The sequence below is a fragment of the Dama dama genome, chromosome 4 (genome assembly GCF_033118175.1).
Source record: "Dama dama isolate Ldn47 chromosome 4, ASM3311817v1, whole genome shotgun sequence".
Lineage (NCBI taxonomy): Eukaryota > Metazoa > Chordata > Mammalia > Artiodactyla > Cervidae > Dama > Dama dama.
This window is the reverse complement of record NC_083684.1, coordinates 11276327-11299938: the sequence shown is the minus strand read 5'-3', so window position 1 is coordinate 11299938 and position 23612 is coordinate 11276327. Positions and strand designations below refer to the sequence as shown.

The 23612-nt window shown below is 45.8% G+C and overlaps 1 protein-coding gene across 1 annotated transcript in view; it reads right to left on the bottom strand.

Moving 5' to 3' along the window:
* The window catches only part of VAT1L (vesicle amine transport 1 like), a 166278-nt gene that overhangs the window by 111412 nt on the left and 31254 nt on the right, over nt 1-23612 (bottom strand). Inside the window, exon 3 of the mRNA XM_061138075.1 lies at nt 21424-21639. Coding sequence (XP_060994058.1) covers nt 21424-21639 — 216 coding nt within the window. The remainder of the gene's footprint in view (nt 1-21423; nt 21640-23612) is intronic.

Below are 23612 nucleotides of genomic sequence, written 5' to 3'. Positions count from 1 at the left end.
AGACAGCATATTAAAAAACAGAGAGACATTACTTTGCCAACAAAGGTCCACCTAAGTCAAAGCTATGGTTTTTCCAGTGGTCATGTATGGATGTGAGAGTTGGACTATAAAGAAAACTGAGTGCCAAAGAATTGATGCTTTTGAACTGTGGTGTTGGAGGAGACCCTTGAGAGCCCCTTGGACTGCAAAGAGATTCAACCAGTCCATCCTAAAGCAAATCAGTCCTGAATATTTATTGGAAGGACTGATGCTGAAGCTGAAACTCTAATACTTTGGCCACCTGATGTGAAGAATTGACTCTTTAGAAAAGACCCTGATGCTGGGAAAGATTGAAGACAAGAGGAGAAGGGTATGACAGAGAATGAGATGGTTGGATAGCATCACTGACTCAATGGACATGGGTTTGAGTAAACTCTGGGAGTTGGTGATGGACAGGGAGGCCTGGCCTGCTGCGGTTCATGGGGTCGCAAAGAGTTGGACACGACTGAGTGACTCAACTGCACTGAACTGACACATCCTAGTAAGGGAATACCTTGTTTCTTTCTTGGTATCCTTTTCACTGTCCCATAAATTTTGCTTGTTTACTTATTGCTCTATTCAGTGGAAATGCATGTGCTGTGGACATAAATCAATGTTATGCATAGAAATCAAGCTGGTTTGTACACATTTCCTTTGTGCCACATGCCACGTTGGGCTCTAGGAATCCTTAGTGGGAGGTTCTGACCTTTGGGGTACGCCTGACCACACTCACCAGCCATCTGGAAATGGACAAGTCCTCATGCATGCACAGTAACAGTGCCCTCCTTAAGGTGGGTGTGAGGAGAGGAGCCTGTGACCCCACGGAGGGCTGGGCATCCTGCCTGGCACCAGGCAATACGACAGTTAAGGATTTCAGCACCTGTTTCTCCAGCACTATCTCCGACCAGGCAGAGCTGCGGCACTCAGGGGCTGCGGGTTCACCTGTGAGCAGCCTGGGGGACCGAGGGGGCAGGGGACAGCTGGGTTTTTGTCTCCTCCCTCTTCCCCGACACCTGCTGCTTTCGGCCACTAAGCATTTATAGGCTGCAGCCAATGAAAGCGCTGACAAAGGTACACAGCCCTCACGGGTCCAGAGTTTCCTAAGTGCTTCTTCATTCTCTGAAAGCTCCGGGTAAGACTGAGGCTGTTATTTCCCCAAGCACAGCACAAACTGATCATATTAGTAAATTCTCCTGGGAGATGAGAGAATGCAATGGCACATTTGGCAGGATCTATGCTGATCTCTACTAAGCTCTTTAAAAAAAATAGTATTTGAAAGCACATGTTTGTGTTCCTCATAAAAAATGAAATTGGGAAAATACAGAAAACAATAAAAATGTCAACCATCATGCCAGATGTCAGAGATAAATATGCTACATGATTTGACTCTTTTTGTTCTAGTAGTCGTCCGACACGTACAGATTAATATCTGGTTGTCTACAGCATTGAAATCACACTGAATATACCACTGTGTACCCTGATTATTTTTTTCTAAGCTTATATCATGAGCACATTCGTGGGTCATGAAACATTCTTTAACATCAGTATGTTGACTGGTTGGGGAATATTCTATTGTGTGATATACTATAATTCCTTATAACCCTTCCATATCTTAGAGGAAATTATAATGCCATATTTCAGTGAATATCTTGGAATGTACATCTTTGAGGGTAAGTTTCAGATGGCACAGTCTATATCTGTTTTATCTGCCACTGCATACTTTGTGTTCATCCCAAAGTTGGATAGACTGTAGATAGTCAATGTTTGAATACAGATTTGCCACTCATTTGACTAACTCCTTGAGTATTTCTTTATTAGACATTGCCAGTAGATAGGGTTCCATCCTATAGTTTATATGGCAACCCACCCAGTATAAATTATAAATTATGAGGTCCATCAGCTTAGTATAGTTCTAAAGAGGAGATGTGGGAGGCAAGGCAGGGATTCCAAACTCTGGGGTCCACAGACTGATACAGCAGAGCGAGTGGACGGACTGATAAACGAGCCCAAGCTGGCAGCCGTCTCTGCTTTGAAGATACATTTAGGGACTGGGAAATCCAACATGGTTCCTGACTTAACAGCTGACAAGCTAGCTTAAGTCATGAAACAGCAGCACGTGTGGTTCACATTTTGACAACATAGTCATTTGTTAATTCCACATACTTAATAAATGTATCCTTCTCTGTGCAATTAGGAATCTCATTATCATTGCACAGATGCTGTCTGCCTGGAACAGGTGAAGTTAATGAATTTAATTAGATCAAACAATTAAAAATGGCCAAGCACCCACTCACTCCAACTGGACCCTACACTACATGCTAGAAGCAGAGGGATGCCTCAGACTCACTGTGAACCTCACGATCTGGACAAGAAGACTGCAGAACAATTGCAGTACCTGATACAGAAGGTAGGTGATGGGTAGATGGATGGATAAATGGATAGATGAGGTCTGGTGAAGGCATTATCCATAATACAGTTGTGAAACAATCTTTAGCATCATTATTTTGAATGGCTGGGAATATTCAAACTGTTGAGGCTGTAGAAATGGAAAAGCAGGGAAGGCTTCCATGGGGAAGTGATTTTTAAATGATGAAGAGGAATCTGTCAGAGAAATAAGGGGAGCTGGCAAAGGCTGTTGGGAGTGAAAACGCATGGTTGCAAGGGGAAGATGGACAGATGAGCATGGCTAGGAGATGAACAAGTTGGTGGCAGATGATGGTGAGAGGTGCTTGAATTCATCTTTGGCTGATCATGACTTGTTCAAAGGTTTTGGGTTTCCCCCTAAGGACACCCTAGAATGAAGATAATGTGTGTGCACGTGCTTTATTTGGCAATTGATCCCAGGAAGTAAGATGAAGGAGTATGGCAGTGCGGCAGGAGAGAGAGGAAAACCTATAAACCTATAAAACGGCTTACCCCAGTGACTAGCTGGAGTGCATTTCTACTGGGGATCTTCTAAACCTTGTAGGACACAGTTGGTAATTGTCCCAGTTCAGGTGTTTATTTGCCAACTGCCATCATGCACTTGAGGACACTCCTGGGGGCGTTAACTCCTGGACACTTACACCTTGCATCAAGCCAGGGCCGAGTTGCAAACCAGAAAACGACCTCAGGCAGAGAACTGCAGGAATCTGAAGGCATGAGCTGGGGCTATGCACTGACCTCAGGGGGTTGGCTGGGCAACTGGGGCATCTATGACAAAGCCTAGTGTGTAACAAGCTAGATCTGGGAAAGACAATGCTCTGATTCAGTTCAGTTCAGTTCACTCGCTCAGTCGTATCCGACTCTTTGTGATCCCATGGACTACAGCACACCAGGCCTCCCTGTCCATCACAAACTCCCGGAGCTTACTCAAACTCATGTCCATTCAGTCAGTGATGCCATCCAACCATCCCATACTCTGTCGTCCCCTTCTCCTCCTGCCTTCAATCTTTCCCAGCATCAGGGTCTTTTCCAATGAGTCAGTTCTTCTCATCAGGTGGCCAAAGTACTGGTTTCAGCTTCAGCATCAGTCCTTCCAATGAATATTTAGGACTGATTTCCTTGAGGATGGACTGGTTTATCTTCTTGCAGTCCAAGGGACTCTCAAGAGTCTTCTCCAACACCACAGTTCAAAAGCGTCAATTCTTTGGTACTCAGCTTTCTTTATAGTCCAACTCTCACATCCATACATGACCACTGGAAAAACCATAGCCTTGACCAGATGGACCTTTGTTGGCAAAGTAATGTCTCTGCTTTTTAATATGCTGTCTAGGTTGGTCATAGCTTTTCTTCCAAGGAGCAAACGTCTTTTAATTTCATGGCTGCAGTCACCATCTGCAGTGATTTTGGAGCTCAACAAAATAAAGTCTGTCACTGTTTCCATTGTTTCCCCATCTATTTGCCATGAAGTGATGGGACCGGATGCCATGATCTTAGTTTTCTGAATGTTGAGTTTTAAGCCAACTTTTTCACTCTCCTCTTTCACTTTCATCAAGAGGCTCTTTAGTTCTTCCTCCCTTTCTGCCATAAGGGTGGTGTCATCTGCATATCTGAGTTTACTGATATTTCTCCCAACAATCATGATTAGACAAGAATAATCTTCTTCCAGTGACTTAATACTATCAGTAATTCCTGCCTCGGGTGTCCACGGTTTCCTAAAGCCTGCAATGGACTTCTTTCTTGCTTTTCATGTAATTGCAACCTGTCTCTGCTTAAATATCACTCACTCCGTGAGGTCGTCTTTGATGATTCAATCTGCAGCGCAGCTTCCTCCCTGATTATTTTATAACAGCATCTTGATCCTTTCCAGGTGTATATCATGTGATATACATGCATGTACGCATATATGCATATGCATGTTTGTGTATATATAAAGTGTGTCCACATGTGCATATATTTGTTTGATCTTTGGCTGTGTGCCCATCTCCCTTATTTGCCATTGCATTCTAGACACCTAACATGTTGCCTGGCACATAGTAAGTGATCAGTGAATGTCTGCTGGATAAAGGAGTAGGGTCAGCAACCTGCCTCCTGTACCTTCTGGCAGAGGACGTCTTCTCCACTGTCCTGGGGCTGGGGAATGGGGAAGAGCCCTGAGCAGTGGAGGGTTGTTGGGGGGATGGAGGGGAGGTCCTGGTCTCGGCACTGCACGGAGTCACTTTAGGGGATGGGCTCTAGAGAACAGGGCTCCTTTCAGTGGCATCTCTTGGGGCTTAAAATATTTGCCCTCCTTAATGCATTCCTGCCTGGATGCATCCCTTAATCACCTCAAATCCAGGATTTCAGCCTCACTGGTGTAATTAGCTTCTTGGAAGGTTTAGGAGTTTTTGTGTGAGCGCTTGGGGGCCCCTGGGAAGGAAGGATTGCCAGATCAAATCTGAATTTTGCTAAATCTGGCAACCCTACTAGGATTGACCTTCAGCTGGGGCCCCGGAGAGTCGGGGGGAAAGTGCCCGCCCCTCCAAGCTGGCTTGGTGCGCACTACCACCCCCTTCCCACTACCCCGCCCTACAGACTTCAGTCCTGCCCCCCACTGCCCACCTGGCTTCTCAGAGGCCAATGTGACCCCAAACACCGTCAAAAAGACAGCTTGTGGCAAGGTCCCCTCACTGTGCCAGAAATAGGCAGGTAGGCAGAAATCCTGAGCAGATGGGTAGACCTTACCTGCTGTCTCCTTCCTCATTTTCGGATCTGCCTTAGAGGTTTAAAACACAGGCTTTGAGAAAGACCCCTCTGAGTGTGAATCCTGTTTCCGTCTTTGCCAACCACGTGGCTTTGGCTAAGGAACTTCACTTCCACAAGCCACAGTATCCTGAACCTCAAAATGGGTTGATGATAACGGTAAATACCATGTAGGGTGGTTGTCAGGCAGCACACCTAAAATAATGAGTGCAAGGTACTTGGCAGCATGTGTTTTAAAAAATTAAGCAACACATACATTCCTGTGCTTAAATTTATATATGAAAATGAAGTTGCTCAGTTGTGTCTGACTCTTTGCTTGCCTGGCTCCTCTGTCCATGGGATTTTCCAGGCAAGAATACCAGAGTGGGCTGCCATTATAATTCACAAAATTTGAAAATTTGAAATTTTATAATTAAATTTAAAAACTGCTACTAGGTATTACCTTGGATCTCATTTATCCATCAGTTTGTCTATTCAAAGAGTTATGGATAAAACTCAAATAGTGGTGCTAAGAGTACGGAGTCGGGGAGGGTCTTGCGAAGTCCACAGGACAGGCAGTTCAGGGCCCCTGTGATGGAGACTTGTCTTCCTTCCTCACTCATCACTGCCCACCCACCACGTGCAGCTACATGCTTCCCCTGACCCTCTGTGCCATGTTTTCTGGCAGCGTGGAAAACTCACCTTTGTCTGAAAGAATTCTGCTGACATAGCATCCCTCCCGCATAGAGAATTAGCCCTTCTTTCTCCCAAGTGCTTCTGTTAGTGCAGACTCCACATTCTAGTTCATTATGCAGTTGCTTGTCCTCACGAGGCAGGAACTGCCTTATGCATCTTTGTCCTCACGAGGCAGGAACTGCCGTATGCATCTTTGTCTCTGTAGGGGCCTCTCCCGGACCAAGCACAGACCGGGCACCTGTCTATATTGCTCTATTTCAATGGACCCTCAGGTTTATTCAGCCCCAGGAAAGAGTTCTCGTTCCTTAGAAAAGTGTGACTAGCCTGATTTTGAAAGCTTTTGATAGCATCCCCTGATGGACAGTCTTGGGTATCACTTTTTATAGCTGTTGTTTTTTGGTTGCTAAGTTGTGTCCCACTCTTAGCAACCACATAGACTGCAGCACGCCAGGCTCCTCTGTCCTCCACTGTCTCCTGGAGCTTGTTCAACTTCATGTCCATTGAGCAGTGATGCCATCCAACCATGTCATTCTCTGTCGTCCCCTTCTCCTCCTGCCCTCAATCTTTCCCAGCATCAGGGTCTTTTCCAATGAGTCGGCTCTTCACAGCAGGTGGCCAAAGTATTGCAGCTTCAGCTTCAGCATCAGTCCTTCCAATGGATATTCAGGGTTGATTTCCTTTGGGGTGGACTGGTTGGATCTCCTTGCTGTCCCAGGGACTCTCAAGGTACCACGGCTGCTTTCCACAAAAGCCAAGCCCAGACCTGACCTTGCATTAGCTGGACTCTTATTTTGATACCACATCCCAACCCCAGGCTGAGCCCAGCACCTTCACCTCCCAAGGAAGAAGCCTCCAGGCTCCTCCCATCACCAAGGTCCCCTGCCTCTGTCTTCTTGTCAGAACAATGAAGCCCTGGCTCAAAAAGCCTGGGTGTTCAGGAGACAGGCTGACAGCCCAATGGAGCTTTCTGTCAGCTGGTTGACATGCCTGGCATCCCCATACCCCTGACTCAGCCTGACCATGGCTCGGCACTTATAACAGAGAACAGGGGGTCATTAGGTGACCCCCCCACTGCCCCCAAGACCACCACTGTTGGTGGGGGTGATGGTTCGTGGTCAGCAAGGAGGGGATAAAAGGGCCACTACCAACTGATGTCAGAGCTACAGTGAGCAATTAGAGATGCTTGGGAAACATGTCATGGTCATGCAAGAGGGCTTTGAGTTGATGGTTAACTTTTAAAAAATTATTTTTAATTGAAGGATAATTGCTTTACAGTATTGTGTTGGTTTCTGCCATACATCAATGTGAACCCATGTAGCTCACTCCCGGTTTGAAAGTGAAGTTATCGTAACCCCGATTTAGCCTGAGAATAACAAGGCAGGAAAAAAAAAGTGCAAGAACAAGCATGCTTATGTAATTTGAATATCTGTCTCCTTAAATCCATGCTGGACGGTCTAACATCATTTCCAATAGTACAATTAAAAATAGCTAAGTGGGCGTCATGTGCTGTGTTGACTACTTGCATAAATACTGAATGAGTTTTCTCATTTTACAAATGGGAAAAAAATGAGATTGGTAAAAATTAGGAGATGATACATGATCAGCAAGTAGCAGGGCTGGGGTTTGAACCCACGTCCGGACGCCAAGGCCAGAGCCCTAACCTCATGAGTAGACATATTCCTTCCTTAGTGGCTGAGTATTTGGTCAGAACCTCTATTTGGTCTGCACCTCTTCTGTCAGCTCATAAAAATGAAAGCCTGCTCCAGGCAGAGGAACAGGACAGGAACGCCAGACAGATTTTATGGATACAAAGTAAGCAATGAAACCACGGAGGATAAAAGCCTCCTTAGCGTCCAAATATTCCTTATGGGCTATTTTTCTTGTCATTTTACACTAAAGTGTTTCCTGATGCTCTCAAACCACAAACTTCCTCCTCTATCAAGATGTCAGTCCTTCCACCAGGCAGGCATGCAGTCCAACAAGGGGGGCATGAGAAAAGCTCAAAAATGGAAGAGTTCACAGCTTTGAGATTTTGAAAATAACCGTTCATTCCAGTGTGACACAGATGGGTACCATTTCATGAGGACTTCTCTCCTCCCCACACACCAAGGTGGGTCTACATCTGCTTTTATGAGCAAACATGGAAAAGTTACAGGATAATTATGCCATTACGTCTTCTCTCTGACGTAGGGCATGGCTTGGATAGAATCACAGTTGCTATTTACCGTGCTCTCACTTGGCACTGGCATTGTATGAAGGATTTCATCCTCTCCTTAACTGCATAACAATCTCAGGAGGGTTGTGCTATGATGTGAATTTTACACACGGGAAAATTGAGACTTTGATTAAGCACCTTGGTTAAGACCATCCAGTAAATTGCTGAAGTTGGGATGCAAATACAGGTTGGTTGAGTCTAAACCTCTGTGCCCCAGTGAACCTAAACTAGTGTACACTAATACAGAAGACTGAAATGAATACTAATTCACTCTTTAATGCATGCCATTTCATGTGCATTACACACTACAATGCATGACCACCCAAATGACAGGGATACCTAATTCCTAGTGAATTCTTCTGCGTGCCAGGCTCTATGAGAAGCCCCCTGTATCACCGCTTCTCAAACCTGACCTTGCACTGGAGTCCCTGGTGGGCTTCTTAAAACCAGGTTGCTGGCTTCCACCCCAGAGTCTCAGACTCCGTTGTTCGTCTGGGATAAGACCCAAGGATTTGCCTTTCTAACAACTTCCAGGTGATGCCGATGGTCCAGAACCATGCTGTGGAAAACCACAGCTCTATATGAACTTACTCACTGACTACTCACATCTCCACTTTCATCCTCATTGTGAAGATGAAGAAACCAAGATCCTGGGGGTTAAGTAGCTTGCCCAAATAAAGAGAAATACACCTTTAACCTGAGCTTCTCTTCTTTAAGCCGAGCCCAGAATAGCTTTATTTCTCTCTTCTTGATACTGAAAGCAAACCCTACACCATAAGAGATGAAAGCCCAGGGCCCAGTTTACCCAGCTCAGGGCCATATTGCGAAGTTATTCTGATGTTTTGTCTGCTGTATATCCTGGGTTTAGTAATATCAAGTGGAGCCCAAATGGCTTAGGAGAAAGAAAGTATGCACCAGCTCCGTTCTCTACACACTTATTCAACCCATAAGCACTTCTGAGCTTCTTCTGGGCACTCAGCAGCGTTCTAGACAACAGGAAGGACTCTCAGAAAGGAGAGAAGATAAGCTTCTAGAACTAAGCATAGGGTGGGGAAGCAAGGTCTAAAGGACAATCATCACTGAGAATTCAATCAAGGAACCAGGCAGGCAAGCAGGGGTATGATGATATGATGGTAATAACTCATAATGGTCATCACAATAACTGTCAAGAGCCAGGTTCTCTGAAAAAGGACTCTGAGTGGAGACCTGCATGCAGAGTGCTTAATGGGAAGTGCTCTTGGGAACAGCATCTGCAAAGGAGTGAGGGAAGCAGAACTGGGCAGAGAGAGAAGTTGAGCTGTGGCACACCTGCAAAAGATGATCATGCCAGTCCCATAACTTTCAAAGATGGGTGAGTCCTTCAGAGTTGTCTCCATGGATGCACGGTGGCCGGGTTTCTGTAGCCCTGCGTCCAACAGTGACTAGACAGGGGCTGCCCCAGCAAGGGGCAGAAACCTTGAGCGAGGCAGCTCCTGCCCCCTGACAGCTATTACTGGGGAGGGGATTCAGGCATGAGTCACTAGTAGCCAAAGCTTCTGGCAGCTCGGGGAAATGCAAACCTCAGTTCTGAAGGGTGTTCTAGACGGCACAGCACAGCATCCCCTACAGTTTCATTAGGTAACGTTTGAGTACTTACTAGGTTTGGGCACTGTTTACATGTTTTACATATATTGACTTATTCAAGCCTCCCAGTACTATGAGATAAGTATAATAACTCTATTATACACAAGGAAACTAACAAACAGCTAAGTGGTAAGTCATAGAAATCAGGACTCAAACCCAGGAAGTCTGTTCCAAAGACTGAACGTTTTAACAACTGTTAACTGTTTCTCTGACTCTTACGAATTTAAAGAAGGGAATCACAGTGTGGGTGGATGAATAGGGAGGCGAGTTGGTGCTGGTGAGGAGAGTGATGGGTAAGGAAGTTTTCATCTAGGAGGTAAAGACTGGCCACATCACAAGAGAGTATGGCATCACCAATGAAGGTGGACAGGGCCTTAGAAACCATTGAGTCTAGCTCAGTTTACAGGAGAAACATCTGGTCTACCTTATTTTATAGAAGCGGCATTGCAATTACCTCATTTTACAGGAAAACCTAAGGCACAAGATGGGAAAAGGCTTACCGAGGGCTATACTGTGATGCTGTCAGACCAAAGGATAGAGTCCTGGATGCCTGAATGCCTGAATCTCTGGCATTCAGGCATTCAGAGCTCTAATTGCTCTAAACAGAAGCTGAAGGACACTCTGGCCATCCCTCAATCACCCAGCTTCCACCCTGACCCACTCAAATCTATTCACCCTTCAGCAATAAAGAATCTTATAGAACTGTCAATCACGAGTTAAATCTCTGCTCAAAACCCTCCCATGACCCCACATGGCTTTTAGGATAAGGATAAAATGGTCATCATGCTGCCGCGAGGTCATGCACCTGCCAATCATTCACTGTCCCTTCTTTCTCTCTTCTGCTCCTCTCTGGCCACACTCTGGTCAGTTTCCGGAACATACGCAGATTCCACCTTGTTGATCATTCTTGTAACCGCCGAACCTCCTCCCTTCACTCTTCACGCCTCCCCAGCTCCTCGTCATCCTTAAATAGCAGTCCTAAGTTTGGTTCCTAAGTACAGTCATCTCTGGTCCCCTAGACCAGCTGCTTAGACCTCGTATCCTATAGTCATAGCACCATTTACTTCCCGCTTGGTTCCTATCACCACCCACCGATGACTGATGTGTCCCTGGTAAAGATGTATTATATGCATGAGGCCGCAGGCTTCAGGGTGGAGGCATCGGGCTTATGTTGCTCACCCTGTAACACCCAGAGACTGACACAGTTACCTATCCTCAGGGCTTGTACTAGATAGATGAAGAAAGAGAGAGGGAGGGAGGAAAAGAGAAAGAGAGAAGGGAGGAAAGATGGAAGGCAGGACAGAAAGAAGGGAGAAAGGAAGGGGAGAGAGAAAAAGACAAAGGAAAGAAGAAAAAAGGAAGGAACGAGAAAAAGATAAAAGCGAGGAGGGAAGGCGAGAAAGAAATGGAGAGGGAAGGAGACCGAAAGATACAGAAAAAGAAAAAAGCAAGAGATAGAGATGCAGAGAAAGGCAGATGCAGATAGAAACAGAGCCAGGCAAAGAGGAGAGAGACGGGGGCTGGCGCGGGGAGGGAAGGGAATTATGAGCAAGTGTGGGGGGTGGGCGGGAAGACCGGGGGGCGGGGTGCGAGAAGGACTCGGGCTTGTGTGAGCAAAGGTGAGGCTGAGAGTTCAGCTCTCTCTCCAGTCATACAGTTGAAGAGCCCAAGTGCGGTTTGAACAGGGGCTGCGTGGGGGATTCTCTGGAGTTTCTCATGGAGCAAGCCGCAGGATGGACACCATCAGAGGGACCAGTGGCCAGCCGGGGATGGGTAGAGGATGGGGACCACGGCTGACAGCCTGGTGGGCACCCATGAGAACAGGCAAGGCTGCTTCGTGCTGCACATCTCACACTCTCCCAGCTGAACAGTTTTGTTTTTTTTTTCATCTTAATATGGGCAATAATATTCTGAAAAGCAAGTGTGGCCTTTCAAGTGTGTTGCTGGGGAAGTGGATGGGTCCCTGGGGTTATATAAACTCAGCAAGACTAGTCTGTGTGTTTGGAGTTCTCGGCGCGTGTCCAAGGATTAGAACTACGGAGGTACATTTTTCTTCAAGTCTAATTATGTCTTATGTGTTTGAGGAAAGTGATGCTTGAAAAGGGGCTTGTGTGACAGCCCGGCTAACTGATGAGATCATTGTGCAGACACCTGTCAGGGAGGATGAACAAAGGATGCTGAGATCGGCTTTACCTGCCCCTCGCTCCATGTTCCAACAGCCAGTGGCCCGCTGACTGTCCAATTTGTTGCTCTCTTGCTTCTGCCCCACAGGGGCACTGAGTAGTATTTTCTAACCAGAGAGTGATAATAATACCACGAGGATAATAGTAATAATAGCAGCTGACACTTGACTTTCCTGTATGCCAGCTAGCTTGCAAAGCCCACTACATAATCCTCTTTTAAAATGCTGTACAAAAACTGAGATTGATATTACACCCATTTTTACAGATGAAGAAATAAGATCCAAGGAAGTTAAAGCACTTATTCAAGGTCTCTCACCTGGAAAACAGAGAAGCTAGGATGAAAACCAGCTCAGACTTTGGAATCTGAGCACTTGAAGTTCTGTACTGTCTCTATAACTAATGTAAATGCTGCCTTTTCTCTCTTCATTCCTTCTGCCCCTTTCTTCCTTCATTCCATCTACAAATACTCATCAAGTAACCCCAGTGTATTGGGCACTGGGCTCTGTGCTCAGGATATAGTGTTGAGGAGTTCACACCATCCCTGCCTTCAGGGACACGGCAGCCTAGAGCTTATTTCCAGCTGGGAAATTAACATGAAGAGAAGCTCCAGCACTAAATCTGCCTTCCTCTTGAAAGGCTGGTTGTATCAACAGAAGATGGCCCCCTCCTCCTCCTGAAGATAGCTCAACTATCCTGAGTAACCCCAGACTGTCCTCAGCTCCTAGGGGTGGAAGCCCACCAAGAAAACCCATAGAGAGGAATCCATTCCACTTCATTGTAAGCAGAAGCAGCGTTTCTCTGCACGTGGCCTCCCAGTACTTAAAAAACATGAGCTCTGTATTCAAAGAGACCCAAGTACACATGCAAGCCCATCCTCTCTATGGCTGCTGCCGCTGTTGCTGCTAAGTCGCTTCAGTCATGTCCGATTCTGTGCGACCCCATGGATGGCAGCCCACCAGGCTCCTCCGTCCATGGGATTCTCCAGGCAAGAACACTAGAGTGGGTTGCCATTGCCTTCTCCAATGCATGAAAGTGAAAAGTGAAAGTGAAGCTGCTCAGTCGTGTCCAACTCCTAGCGACCCCATGGACTGCAGCCCACCAGGCTTCTCCGTCCATGGGATTCTCCAGGCAAGACTACTGGAGTAGGGTGCCATTGCCTTCTCCTCTCTATGGCTGGGTGACCTGAAAGAGGTAACTCAACCTCTCTGTGTCTCAATTTCCTCTGTTATAATGGGGATGAAATACTATCTACCTCACAGCCACTGCATGGAAATTACTGAACTCTATTTCAGCTCTTATTCCCTTGTGATCTGATATATGCATTCAACGAATATTGAATGAACGAAGCCTCTGTCTCAGAGGCCAAATTTAACCTTTATAATGTTTATAATAAAGATAGTTTCTTTGGATCACTCATGACTTACCGTAAAGGAGTTAAAAGCAACTAAAAATAAAGATCAAGTGAGGCTTATCCAGACATAGACCTAGCTTGGAAGAAATGTTTTTAGATACATTTTTCTTAATCTAAGGTATATTGCTGACTTGTGAAGAGTCAGGCAGTGGCAGCCAGCAGCAGAGGTTTCCAGAAGCAGGGAGGTGGGGCCTGGTGCCACAACACATCTCTGCAGCATCTTTGACATTTAGGAGAGTGAGGGCCTGTTTCTTGGGGTCAGCGGTTACAGAATGAGGGTCTTACGCATCCCAGGGGGTCCCCAGGCCACAGCCCTTCCTGCTGATGGCTGAGATACAGTAGTTAATCCTTGTCTCTTCTATTATTCATGGATATGACATGGATATTCAAGGATATGACAGAGGCACTTTATCCTCTTAAAATTCTCAGAGATTCCATTTCCAAGTGTTGCAGGCCCCTGGGGCCTCGGAGGTCTTGCTATGGTGTAGACCCTCTTATCCAGGGCACAGGGTAGGGGGCAGACAGAAGGCAGGGGCAGTGCAGACAGTTCTGAGGCCGCCTCTGTGGGACAATCTCAAGAGCGATGGATGGGGGAGTTCCTGGCCCCGGAATTTCTAGTTCAGATTTGATCCTTCCATCTAATGAATGGTTGTGGGCTTGGAAACAACTCTGAAACTCTGGATCTGGGAAATTCCAATAGCTCATTTTTACTGGGTGTTTATCATGTGCAAGTATACTGCTTCAAGTTCACAGGTACCGCCTGAGGCTGGCCATAATGTCACCCCACTTCACAAATGAGAAAGTCAACTCTCCGAAGGGTTGGAAGATGGAGCTGGGACTAAGCCCAGGGAGTCCGGCTCAGAACTCATGGTCTGAAGTCTTCACTACTAGGTACTCTCCCTCGCGGATGGTTGTTACAAGGGCTACGTGAATTCTGTTTACAATGATCCAGTACACAGCTGGTGTGGGACACAACCTGGTGTCTTCGTCTTCTTCTGGCTCTTGAGATCTCACGCATGCGCCCTCTAGTTGGGGTGCTGAAGAGTACAGACAGCATAGCTGGACCGTGGCTGATGGAGGGGGATATGGGTGAAACAGCCACAGGGCCTTGAAGAGGGGGCCTCATTCAACTAATAATGCACACCAGATGCAGAGAGGAAACTCGGAACAATATCACAATGTGGGATGGCATGAGCTAGACCGCCAAACATGGCTTATGAGACTGAAATTTACAAGATCCCTAGGAATGATTTTTTTTTTTCCCCTGAGATTAAATCAAGGATGGGACTCTTGTTAGCTCAGCAAATAACTTTTCTAGGACATAAAAAATGGCTTGCAACAGACTTTTGGTTCACAAGTTTTTACTGCATTTATGATGTAGCAGTGACAAATCAGTGGTAAAGAACACACCTGCAGATGCAGGAGATACGGGTTTGATCCCTGGGTTAGGAAGATCCCCTGGAGAAGGAGATGGCAACCCACTCCAGTATTCTTGCCTGGGAAATCCCATGGAGGGAAGAACCTGGTAGGCTATAGTCCACGGGGTCACAAAGAGTCGGACATGACTGAGCGACTAACAAAGATTTGGTTGGGGCTTCCCCGGTGGCACTAGTGGTAAAGAATCCAACACAGGAGATGCAAGAGACAGTGGCTCAGTCCCTGAGTCAGGAAGATCCCCTGGGGTAGGAAGTGGGCAACCCACTCCAGTATTCTTGTCTGAATTCCATGGACAGAGGAGCCTGGCGGGCTGGAGTCCATTGGGGTGCCAAGAGTTGGACAAGGCTGAGTGACTGAGCACTCACAGAGATTTGGTTAGGGGCGTTACCTTCTCAGACCATCTGACTCTGCTACTGTCAGAGGAAATCAACAGCATCTTCAGAGGTGTGACTGAGCAGCGGAGGCTCAGGCAATTTCGATGAGGAAGTGACTGGCTCTGGATTTAATTATTTCCCTATACGATATTAAAGTTGCCTTCCAAATCACGTTTAGGTTGGCATTTCTCACTTCCTGTCTGCAAATTCTGCTTCACAGCCTCTGATAAAGTCAGACAGAAGTAGTCTTGGTACCACGAGGACTGCACACTTTATATGAACTCAGTTTAGGAAACTTTTTCCTAATTAGGTTGAACCTGCTTTGTCATCTGATCATCATCAAATTAGGAACCATATACCCAAGCCACAGCCTTTTTGGTTCTTAGAAATGTCTATAGCTGGCACTAAAGTAGAAGATGAACAAATACGTGTTGAATAAATGAATAAATGAATGAATGAATGATTGAGTTGTTGAGTGGAAAGAGAAGCATGTTTGAATCAGTCAGAGGATGGTGTGAATCCTAGTTTTGCAACTTATTACTGGCTTTTCACTGTGAAAAGGGAAGCAACCCAGAGAAAGAGGCTCTATGAATTCATTTCCTATTGTTGCTACAAAAAATTACCATCAAGTTCCGTTGCTAAAAACAAATAAAACCAATTTATTCTGCCAGAGTTTTAGCTTGTAAGAGGATCTATAACAATGCAGTCTGTATTACATTATATACAGAGGTGTTAGATTGCAGTTCTGGAGATCAGAAATGCAAAATGGGTTGCCCGAGGCTAAAATCAAGGTTTCAGCAGGGTTGTGTTTCTTCTGGAAGCTCCAGGGGAGTCCCTTTCTCTGTCTCTTTCAGCATCGAGGGGCTGCCCACATCCCTTGGCTTATGGTCTTTCCCTCCATCCTTGAGGCCAGCAGTGTAACATCTCTGAATCTCCTTCTGACTCTTTTTATCAGACCCACCTGGATAATCCAGAAGGGTCTCTCCATCTCGGGGTCCTTTCCTTAATCCCATCTGCACAATCCCTTTTGCTGTATAAGGGATTATGACGTGGATGTCTGGGGTGGGGTGGGGGGAGTCAGGGATGGAGAGAGAATCACCCTGCCTATCACAGCTCTGCTGTGCGCGAAGCCACTTCAGTCACGTCCGACTCTTTGCGACCCTATGGACCATAGCCCACCAGGCTCCTCTGTCCATGAGATTCTCCAGGCAAGAACACTGGAGTGAGTTGTCATGCCCTCCTCCAGGGCATCTTCCCAACCTATGGATCGAACCTGTGTCTCTTGTCTGCTGGATGGGCAGGCAGGTTCTTTATCACTGGTGCCACCTGGGAGGCTCCCATGCCACATACCACCCATCAAATCTTGATTGGGAAAAATGCTATTTAGAGACCCATGCACCTGAGAGCTGGGCAACCCAACCCCACCCTTCAAGTGTCCACGGGTTTAGCCAGACCACATCCTTTTGGCCCCATGCTATTCACTTTCACTAAACTTTGCTTTACTTTAGTGCTATTAGACTATGTAACAAGCACATTGTAAGAAACAGCATCACAGAAGAAGTTGCATTTATTGTAACTGTTTTGTGAGTGGATGTACATTACATGTCAGCATACATTTCTTATGAGAAATGACAGATAATTATCCCTGGTCTTAAAATCCAGCACTGGGATTTCCCTGGTGGCTCGGTGGTTAAGACTCTGGGCTTTCACTGCAGGGGTAGGGGTTTGATACCTGGTGGAGGAACTGAGATCCCACAACCTGCATGGCCTGGCCAAAAACAAAGTGACTAACAAACAACACCCCAGTACTGGCTATGGTTTCCCTAGTGATTGGTTTATTTCCATCAAATGAACACTAGTGCACATGGCTGATCATTTTTCTCCCTTTGCACAACCCACTATTAGGAAGCCAAGAACCTCAACAAAACTACAAGACATCAAAGCCTGCATTATATGCACCATTAGTTACCCACCTCATTGTCCCTTTTCCCCAGTTCCTTCCTGTTTCACATTTTTATTTCTTCTCGGTCTTTATTAAACATTTCTTGCATCTTCTCTATCTTTGTCTCCAGGCTATTTATCTGTAACTCCATTTTCTTTTCAAGATTTTGGATCATTTTTATTATCATAATTCTAAATTCTTTTTCAGGTAGATTCCCTATCTCCTCCTCTTTTGTTTGACTTGGTGGGCATTTTTCATGTTCCTTTACCTGTTGGGTATTTCTCTGCCTTTTCATCTTGTTTAGATTGCTGTGGCTGGAGTGGGCTTTCTGTATTCTGGAGGTCTGTGGTTCCTTTTTATTATGGAGGTTTCACCCAGTGGGTGGGGTTAGACGATTGGCTTGTCAAGGTTTCCTGGTTAGAGAAGCTTGCGTCGGTGTTCTGGTGCGTGAAACTGGATTTCTTCTCTCTGGAGTGCAATGGAGTGCCCAGTAATGAGTTTTGAGATGGGTCTATGTGTTAGGTGTGACTATGGGCAGCCTGTAAGTTGACGCTCAGGGCTATGTTCCTGTGTTGCTGGAGAATCTGCGTGGTGTGTCTTGCTCTGAAACTTACTGGCTCTTGGGTGGTGGTTGGTTTCAGTGTAGGTATGGAGGCTTTTGGATGGTCTCTTATTACTTAATGTTCCATGTAGTCAGGAGTCTTCTGGTGTTCTCAGGTTTTGGGCTTTAGTCTCCTGCCTCTGGATTTCAGTTTTATTCTTCCAGTAGTCTCAAGACTTCTCCAACTATACAGCACTGATAATAAAACTTCTAGGTTAATGGTGAAAAGATTCTCCACTGTGAGGGACACCCAGAGAGGTTCACTGAGTTACATGAAAAAGAGGAGAGGGAGGAGGGAGATAGAGATGAGCAGGAGGAGAAAAAGCGGGACTCAAGAGGAGAGAGACAGATCTATGCAGTTGTCTGTTCCCAGAGTGTTCTCCGTAGCCCAGACACCCACAAAGATTCACAGAATTGGATTGGGAAGAGAAGGGGAAAGGAGGAAACAGAGGTGTTCTGAGGTAGAAAACGGAGAGTCAAAAGTGGGAGAGAGTAATCAACACACTCCTGAGTAAAAATGGGAACTGAATATTGGATTCTTAAATGCCAAAGTTTATATCACATACTGAAAAACAAAGATTAAAAATCTAGAGTAGAGGTTAGACTCTTAAAAATACAATATTAAAAACAAAAACAAAAACACAAAAAATTTTAGAAATATATATGAAGTTTGGTTTAAAAATAGGGCTTCTCTCTCTTTTTTTTGCAAGGTTATAGTGAAATGAAAATGAAAATTAAGGAGTAGTAAAGGAGTAATAGAGGACTTTAAAAGAAAATAATAGAAAAAGAAAAAAAAAACAAAAAAAATTTTTTTCCTAATTAAGAAAATCATAAAAATATATGAAAATGAAAGTTAAGGAGTAATGGGAGAGTAATAGGGAATTTTAAAAGAAAATAAGAGAGAAAAAATAAAAAAGAAAAGAAAAGGGAAAAAAAGGTAAAAATATATCTAGGAATTTCTCTGGAGCTGTTGCGGTCAGTGTGGGTTTGGTTCAGTTTCAGATAGCTCCTCGTTTACACTTCTCGATATCTACAGGCCCCTTCCAGTGTAGTCGGTGTTACCTACAGGGATTTTAATCTGTTGCACTGGTCCCTTCGGAAGTGGTTTCCTTTGTTTATTTGGCTTCTATTTGCTGGTCTCTTCAGTGCCTAATTTCCGCCCTGACACAGGCGGGCCGAGGTGGTCTCTTGTTCAGGTCGCAAGTTCCATCGCGCTGCGGGGAGCAGGGGCGCTGTTTTCCCCGGCTACGTTGCTCAGGCTCCCGGCTGCTCTATATGGAGCGGGCCCTGCGTTGCGTGCGGTTCCAGTTTTCAGGCACTCCACAAAAGCGCGGACTCGGCTGCGCCTGCGTTTTGTGCCTTCCGCGCCCTAGCGGCTCAGGCAGCCAGGAGCTTGACGGGCACCCTCTCCCCTCCGCGGCCCCAGCCTCAGTTTCCGCCCGCGCAGGTCGGGTGCATGCACCCTGTGTCTAGCCGCGACCCTCCCGGCGGATGTCGACCATCCAGAATCCCAGGAAGTCTTTGGTTAGAAACTGGAGGCCTGTTTGCAGTGCGGTAGGGGATGCCGTCTCTGGGGCCGAGCCTGCCCCTTTCCCCTTCCCCCTGCCTCCTGCCTCTGACGGGGCTGGGCCGGTCCGCAGCCGGCTAGCTCCTCTGGACTTGCTCAGACCCTTTGTTCTGCGAACGGCCGGCAGTGTGTTCGGGCCGGTTAATTTTCTCTCTCTCTTTTGCTGTCCCACAGTTTAAGTTGGTGTCTCACAAAAGCTCCCTCCAATTGCCCTCAGGACACTCAGGCCTGGTCATTACCCTAAGCAATGCCACCCATTCCTCTCCATTCTGCCCCCACTTACTGGTAGCGGATGCGGGCATCTGGGGTACTTTTCTGCTGGGAGTTGCTTTTAGGCACGTAATCTGTGGGTTTTATTTATTTTTCCTCCCAGTTAGGTTGCCCTCCGAGATTCGAAAGCTTCCCCCAGACCCACCAGCGCGAGGGTTTCCTGGTGTTTGGAAACTTTCTCTATTAAGACTCCCTTCCCGGGACGGGTCTCCGTCCCTAGCTCTTTTGTCTCTCTTTTTATCTTTTATCTTTTGTCCTACCTCCTTTCGAAGACAGTGGGCTGCTTTTCTGGGCGCCTGATGTCCTGTCCTTTAGTTTAGTTCAGAGTTTAGTCCTTCAGTGTCTGTGAGCCCAGAATAAGGCATGGTAAGAACTTTTGTTATTTCCCAAGACAGTTTTTTCTCTTTTGTGAGACGCAGGTCCCTGATACATTTCTCTTGGTTCCAAGAAGAACAAACTCAAATGAAAAACAAAAAATCAAAACATAAAACCAAACAACGTCAATGCCAATATTTCAACCCAGACTCTCAACAGAACTGAATCCAGCTCACTGTAAAGCCTGGCACTGAGGCTGATAAAAGGAAAACAGGTCTCTCACACTTTACATGCTGAGCACATCCAGCTCATAGATGCCAGCATTCTAAATGGCTCGCTTGCTGTTAATAGATTCACTGGCACTGAAATCCATTTCTTTTCCGGGGGATATTTAACTTTTATTGTATCTTTACTCATGGTCAAAAGACATCGGCAAATTTGCTAAAGTGATCGAAGATACTCTTCTTAAAGGCATTCCTGAAGTTTTGCCTTCATGTCTTTGTATGTGAGCTTGTCTTCTTGGAAAGGAAAACCAGAAATGAGCTTTATAGGATATAAGGTTTTAGTAGTTGTAGAAAGCCAAGGTTAAAAAAAAAAAAAAAAAAAAAAAACAACCTTAGTAGAACCACCAATGAAAAAACCTTTAAGATACATGCAACCTAAGAGTTCATCTCTGAGTGCATGAAACGACAGAATCCTCAACACCAAGAACCTGTCACATCCTACTGGATAGTGTATCCAGACCTTCTCTTTTTAATCTCTATCCCCATAGAGCCCAAGATGTAGCATGTATTCAATGCACAGTCGCTGAATTAATGAGTAACATCTCTCACTCTCTGTCCATGGAATTTCCCAGTCAAGGCCTGACTTAGTGACTGACCACAAGTACCTCTCATTCTGAAAGGTTAGAGTTCTCCTCCAACCCCAAGACACCCAGGGGAACACAGTGCTTGCCGTGGGGCAGGCGGGCATTACCTGTGATGTGACTGGTACTGAGATCCATCCAAACCATGAAAGAAATCTCTGCCATTCCTTAGCTCCAGGGCAGCAATTTTAATTTCCTTTATTTCTTCCCTTGTCAAAACACACCTTACAGATGACATTCCTACAAGCAACCACTCTCATGGGTAGACTTAGGTTAAAGTGTCATTCCCACTGTGCTAGTACAATCTCCGTCTACCTCTCTGCCACTCAAGAAAATATATCAGAACACAAATGAACGAGGATGCCATTACTCTGGGAAGTATCATGAATTCGTGGCGACTTATTGAAAAGAGTAAATCATCCACCATTTTGGTGTTTCAGATAATATTAGTTGTACATGACCTATGGAGGATCTCACAGTGATGGACGTGAAAGTTCACCGGGATGCCAAGAATGAGAGAGTGCTTCTTTACAGAATCCACCACTGAGACACACCATCTAGGATCTTCCCAAACCATCTCTGAGGCTCACGTTAACCCCAACACACTGGTCTGTATGAACTCTGCCATGCACGTGAGATTCAGGAGAACCACAGTGATCATCTCTACGAATGGGCACAGCTCACATGGAAACATCCGCAAATGCATGCCACTCCACTCTCTGCACCCTGACCCCGGGGAGGAGGACGCACAGAAGCCCACTCACCACGCCGCCGCCAGCCGAGTGTATGAGCACAGACATCCCTTCTCGGAGGTTGGCGACTTCGAAGAGCATCATGTAGGCGGTGACGAAGTTCATGGGGAAGGCAGCGGCCTCAGAGAAGCTCATGTCCTCGGGGATCTTATAGACAAATTCCACAGGTGTGCACACCACCTCTGCCCAGGCATTGTAATTGACAAATGCCATGACACGGTCCCCAATCTGGCAAGAGGGAAGCACGGGGTTAGTGGAGGTTTCTTGGTCTTTTTTTGAGAGATTTCTCAAATACACTTAACTATCTAGCAAAAACTATAGAGTCCTTCCCAGGGGAAAAAAAAAAAAAAAGAAACCTTAAACCCTCAAATATGCACACCTTCACCTCACCTGCCTTCTGAGGCATTTGTGGATGCTCTGGAACCAATCTCTGCAAGCTTCCCAGAGGCCATGGAAGCCAGGGTCTCTATCCCTCTTCCAGAGCATAAATATATGATGTGCACCACATCGCACGCCTTGGAATGTTAGTGTCAGAAGCTCACATTACCGATCCGACCTCTCATCTAATCTCTCTGTTTCGGGACGTGGAGGGTCAAGGGGGCAGGACTGGGAGTCGGTCTGCTCTCTTTGGCTCTCTCCCACCCCATACTGATTCCCTGCCAGGCTAGTTCATGCAGGATTTGCATCAAAGGTTAGCACCAGACTACCGATGGCATTAGATGTGAAACGTGATGCGTCAGAAAAGTCACCTAAATGTGATTGCAGGGAATTGAATAAAAGCAACCAGGCTCAGAGAGAAATGGGAGAATGCCAGCGGGTGTGAGGAGTGACAACCAGCCTTTATTGCACCCGTGTTATTCGGCAGACGTTATCCTAAAGCTGCCACGTGTTCCACCTCCTGATTAGAAGAGGCAGAGCTGAATACTGCCATCTTTTTTAAAATCAGTGGTTTACATAGCCAGATACCAGGCAGAAAAGAAAAGAGTGGTCTTCCTTTTAAAGTGGTTATAATCATGTGCTAAGTTTTTTTTTCCCCCCGTAGCATATCATTATTCAAGGGAAATACAAAGTAAATCATCATGAACAGCTTAGAGCTGCCAAGTACTAGTTCAAAGGAACCATTCTGCTACCTGATGTTAGGCTTATACTATGACTCTTCAATGCAATATTCAAATTGTTATAGTCATAGTGATTGCTCAGTAAACTAATGGCTTTCATATATCTGTGTTTTAGTTTACTCTTTTTTTAGTAACTGATTCTACTGTTTTCTTCTAGTTTAGCCTTTCTCTTTTACTTCTGTTCAACAAACAACAAAAGCCTCCCGTGAGACTGGTTTTTTTATAGTTCCATATTACAGATGAATGATGAGAGGTTTTTGCAGACACTTAAACTGAAGCAAAACAAAGGTCACATCACTGATCTGACCCAAGAGTCATGCAGTCAGAGAGTAGCTGAACCTGGATGTGAACATAGCTAGGCTGACTCCAGATACAAATAGCTAATTCATTACACCTATGTGCTACAAAGAAGACACAGACTTATATAAGGGTGTGCAACAGGGGAAACCTATCAAGTCTGGGAATATTAGTCTAAGGTCTTTAAGTTTCAGTTTCCTTGGCTCTTACATGAGTTTAATATTAGGAACGGGTCCTTATGAGATTAAATAACACAATAGGCAAGCAACCTGTGTGGCATGGTGCATGTAAACTGAGGAAAGAACAATCAATGCTAACTCTTAAAAAGACTGGTTCCTGATCTCCCATGGAACTCACAGTTTAACGATCAAAAGCTAAATATCGACCCACTGAGTTTCATGAAGCAGAGGAAGAGCTGTCTAACGAGGAAACTGATGGATAGGAGAGGCTGTCCCATGGGCAGTGAGCGCCAATCCTTGGAAGCATTGAGAATCAAATGATGATGTCAGGAACATCATGGCCGATGCGAGGGCTTGGACCAGAGGATCGCTCAGGTCTAATATTGGCATCCTCCTTTTACAGAGTCATGCAAACCTAAAGCTCTGTCATAACACCACAGCGTAGCTGATGACCTGCAGTGTGAACAGAGTGTGGGAAAAGAGTATCTCAACCGCCTTGACAGTGATGGTCGTACCAGCCCAGCAGGGTTGTCTGCTCCAGGCCTCTCATTTCATTATCAAGATGGCAAAAAGGGGGTCAGCCATCAGATAAACCCTAATCTCAGAG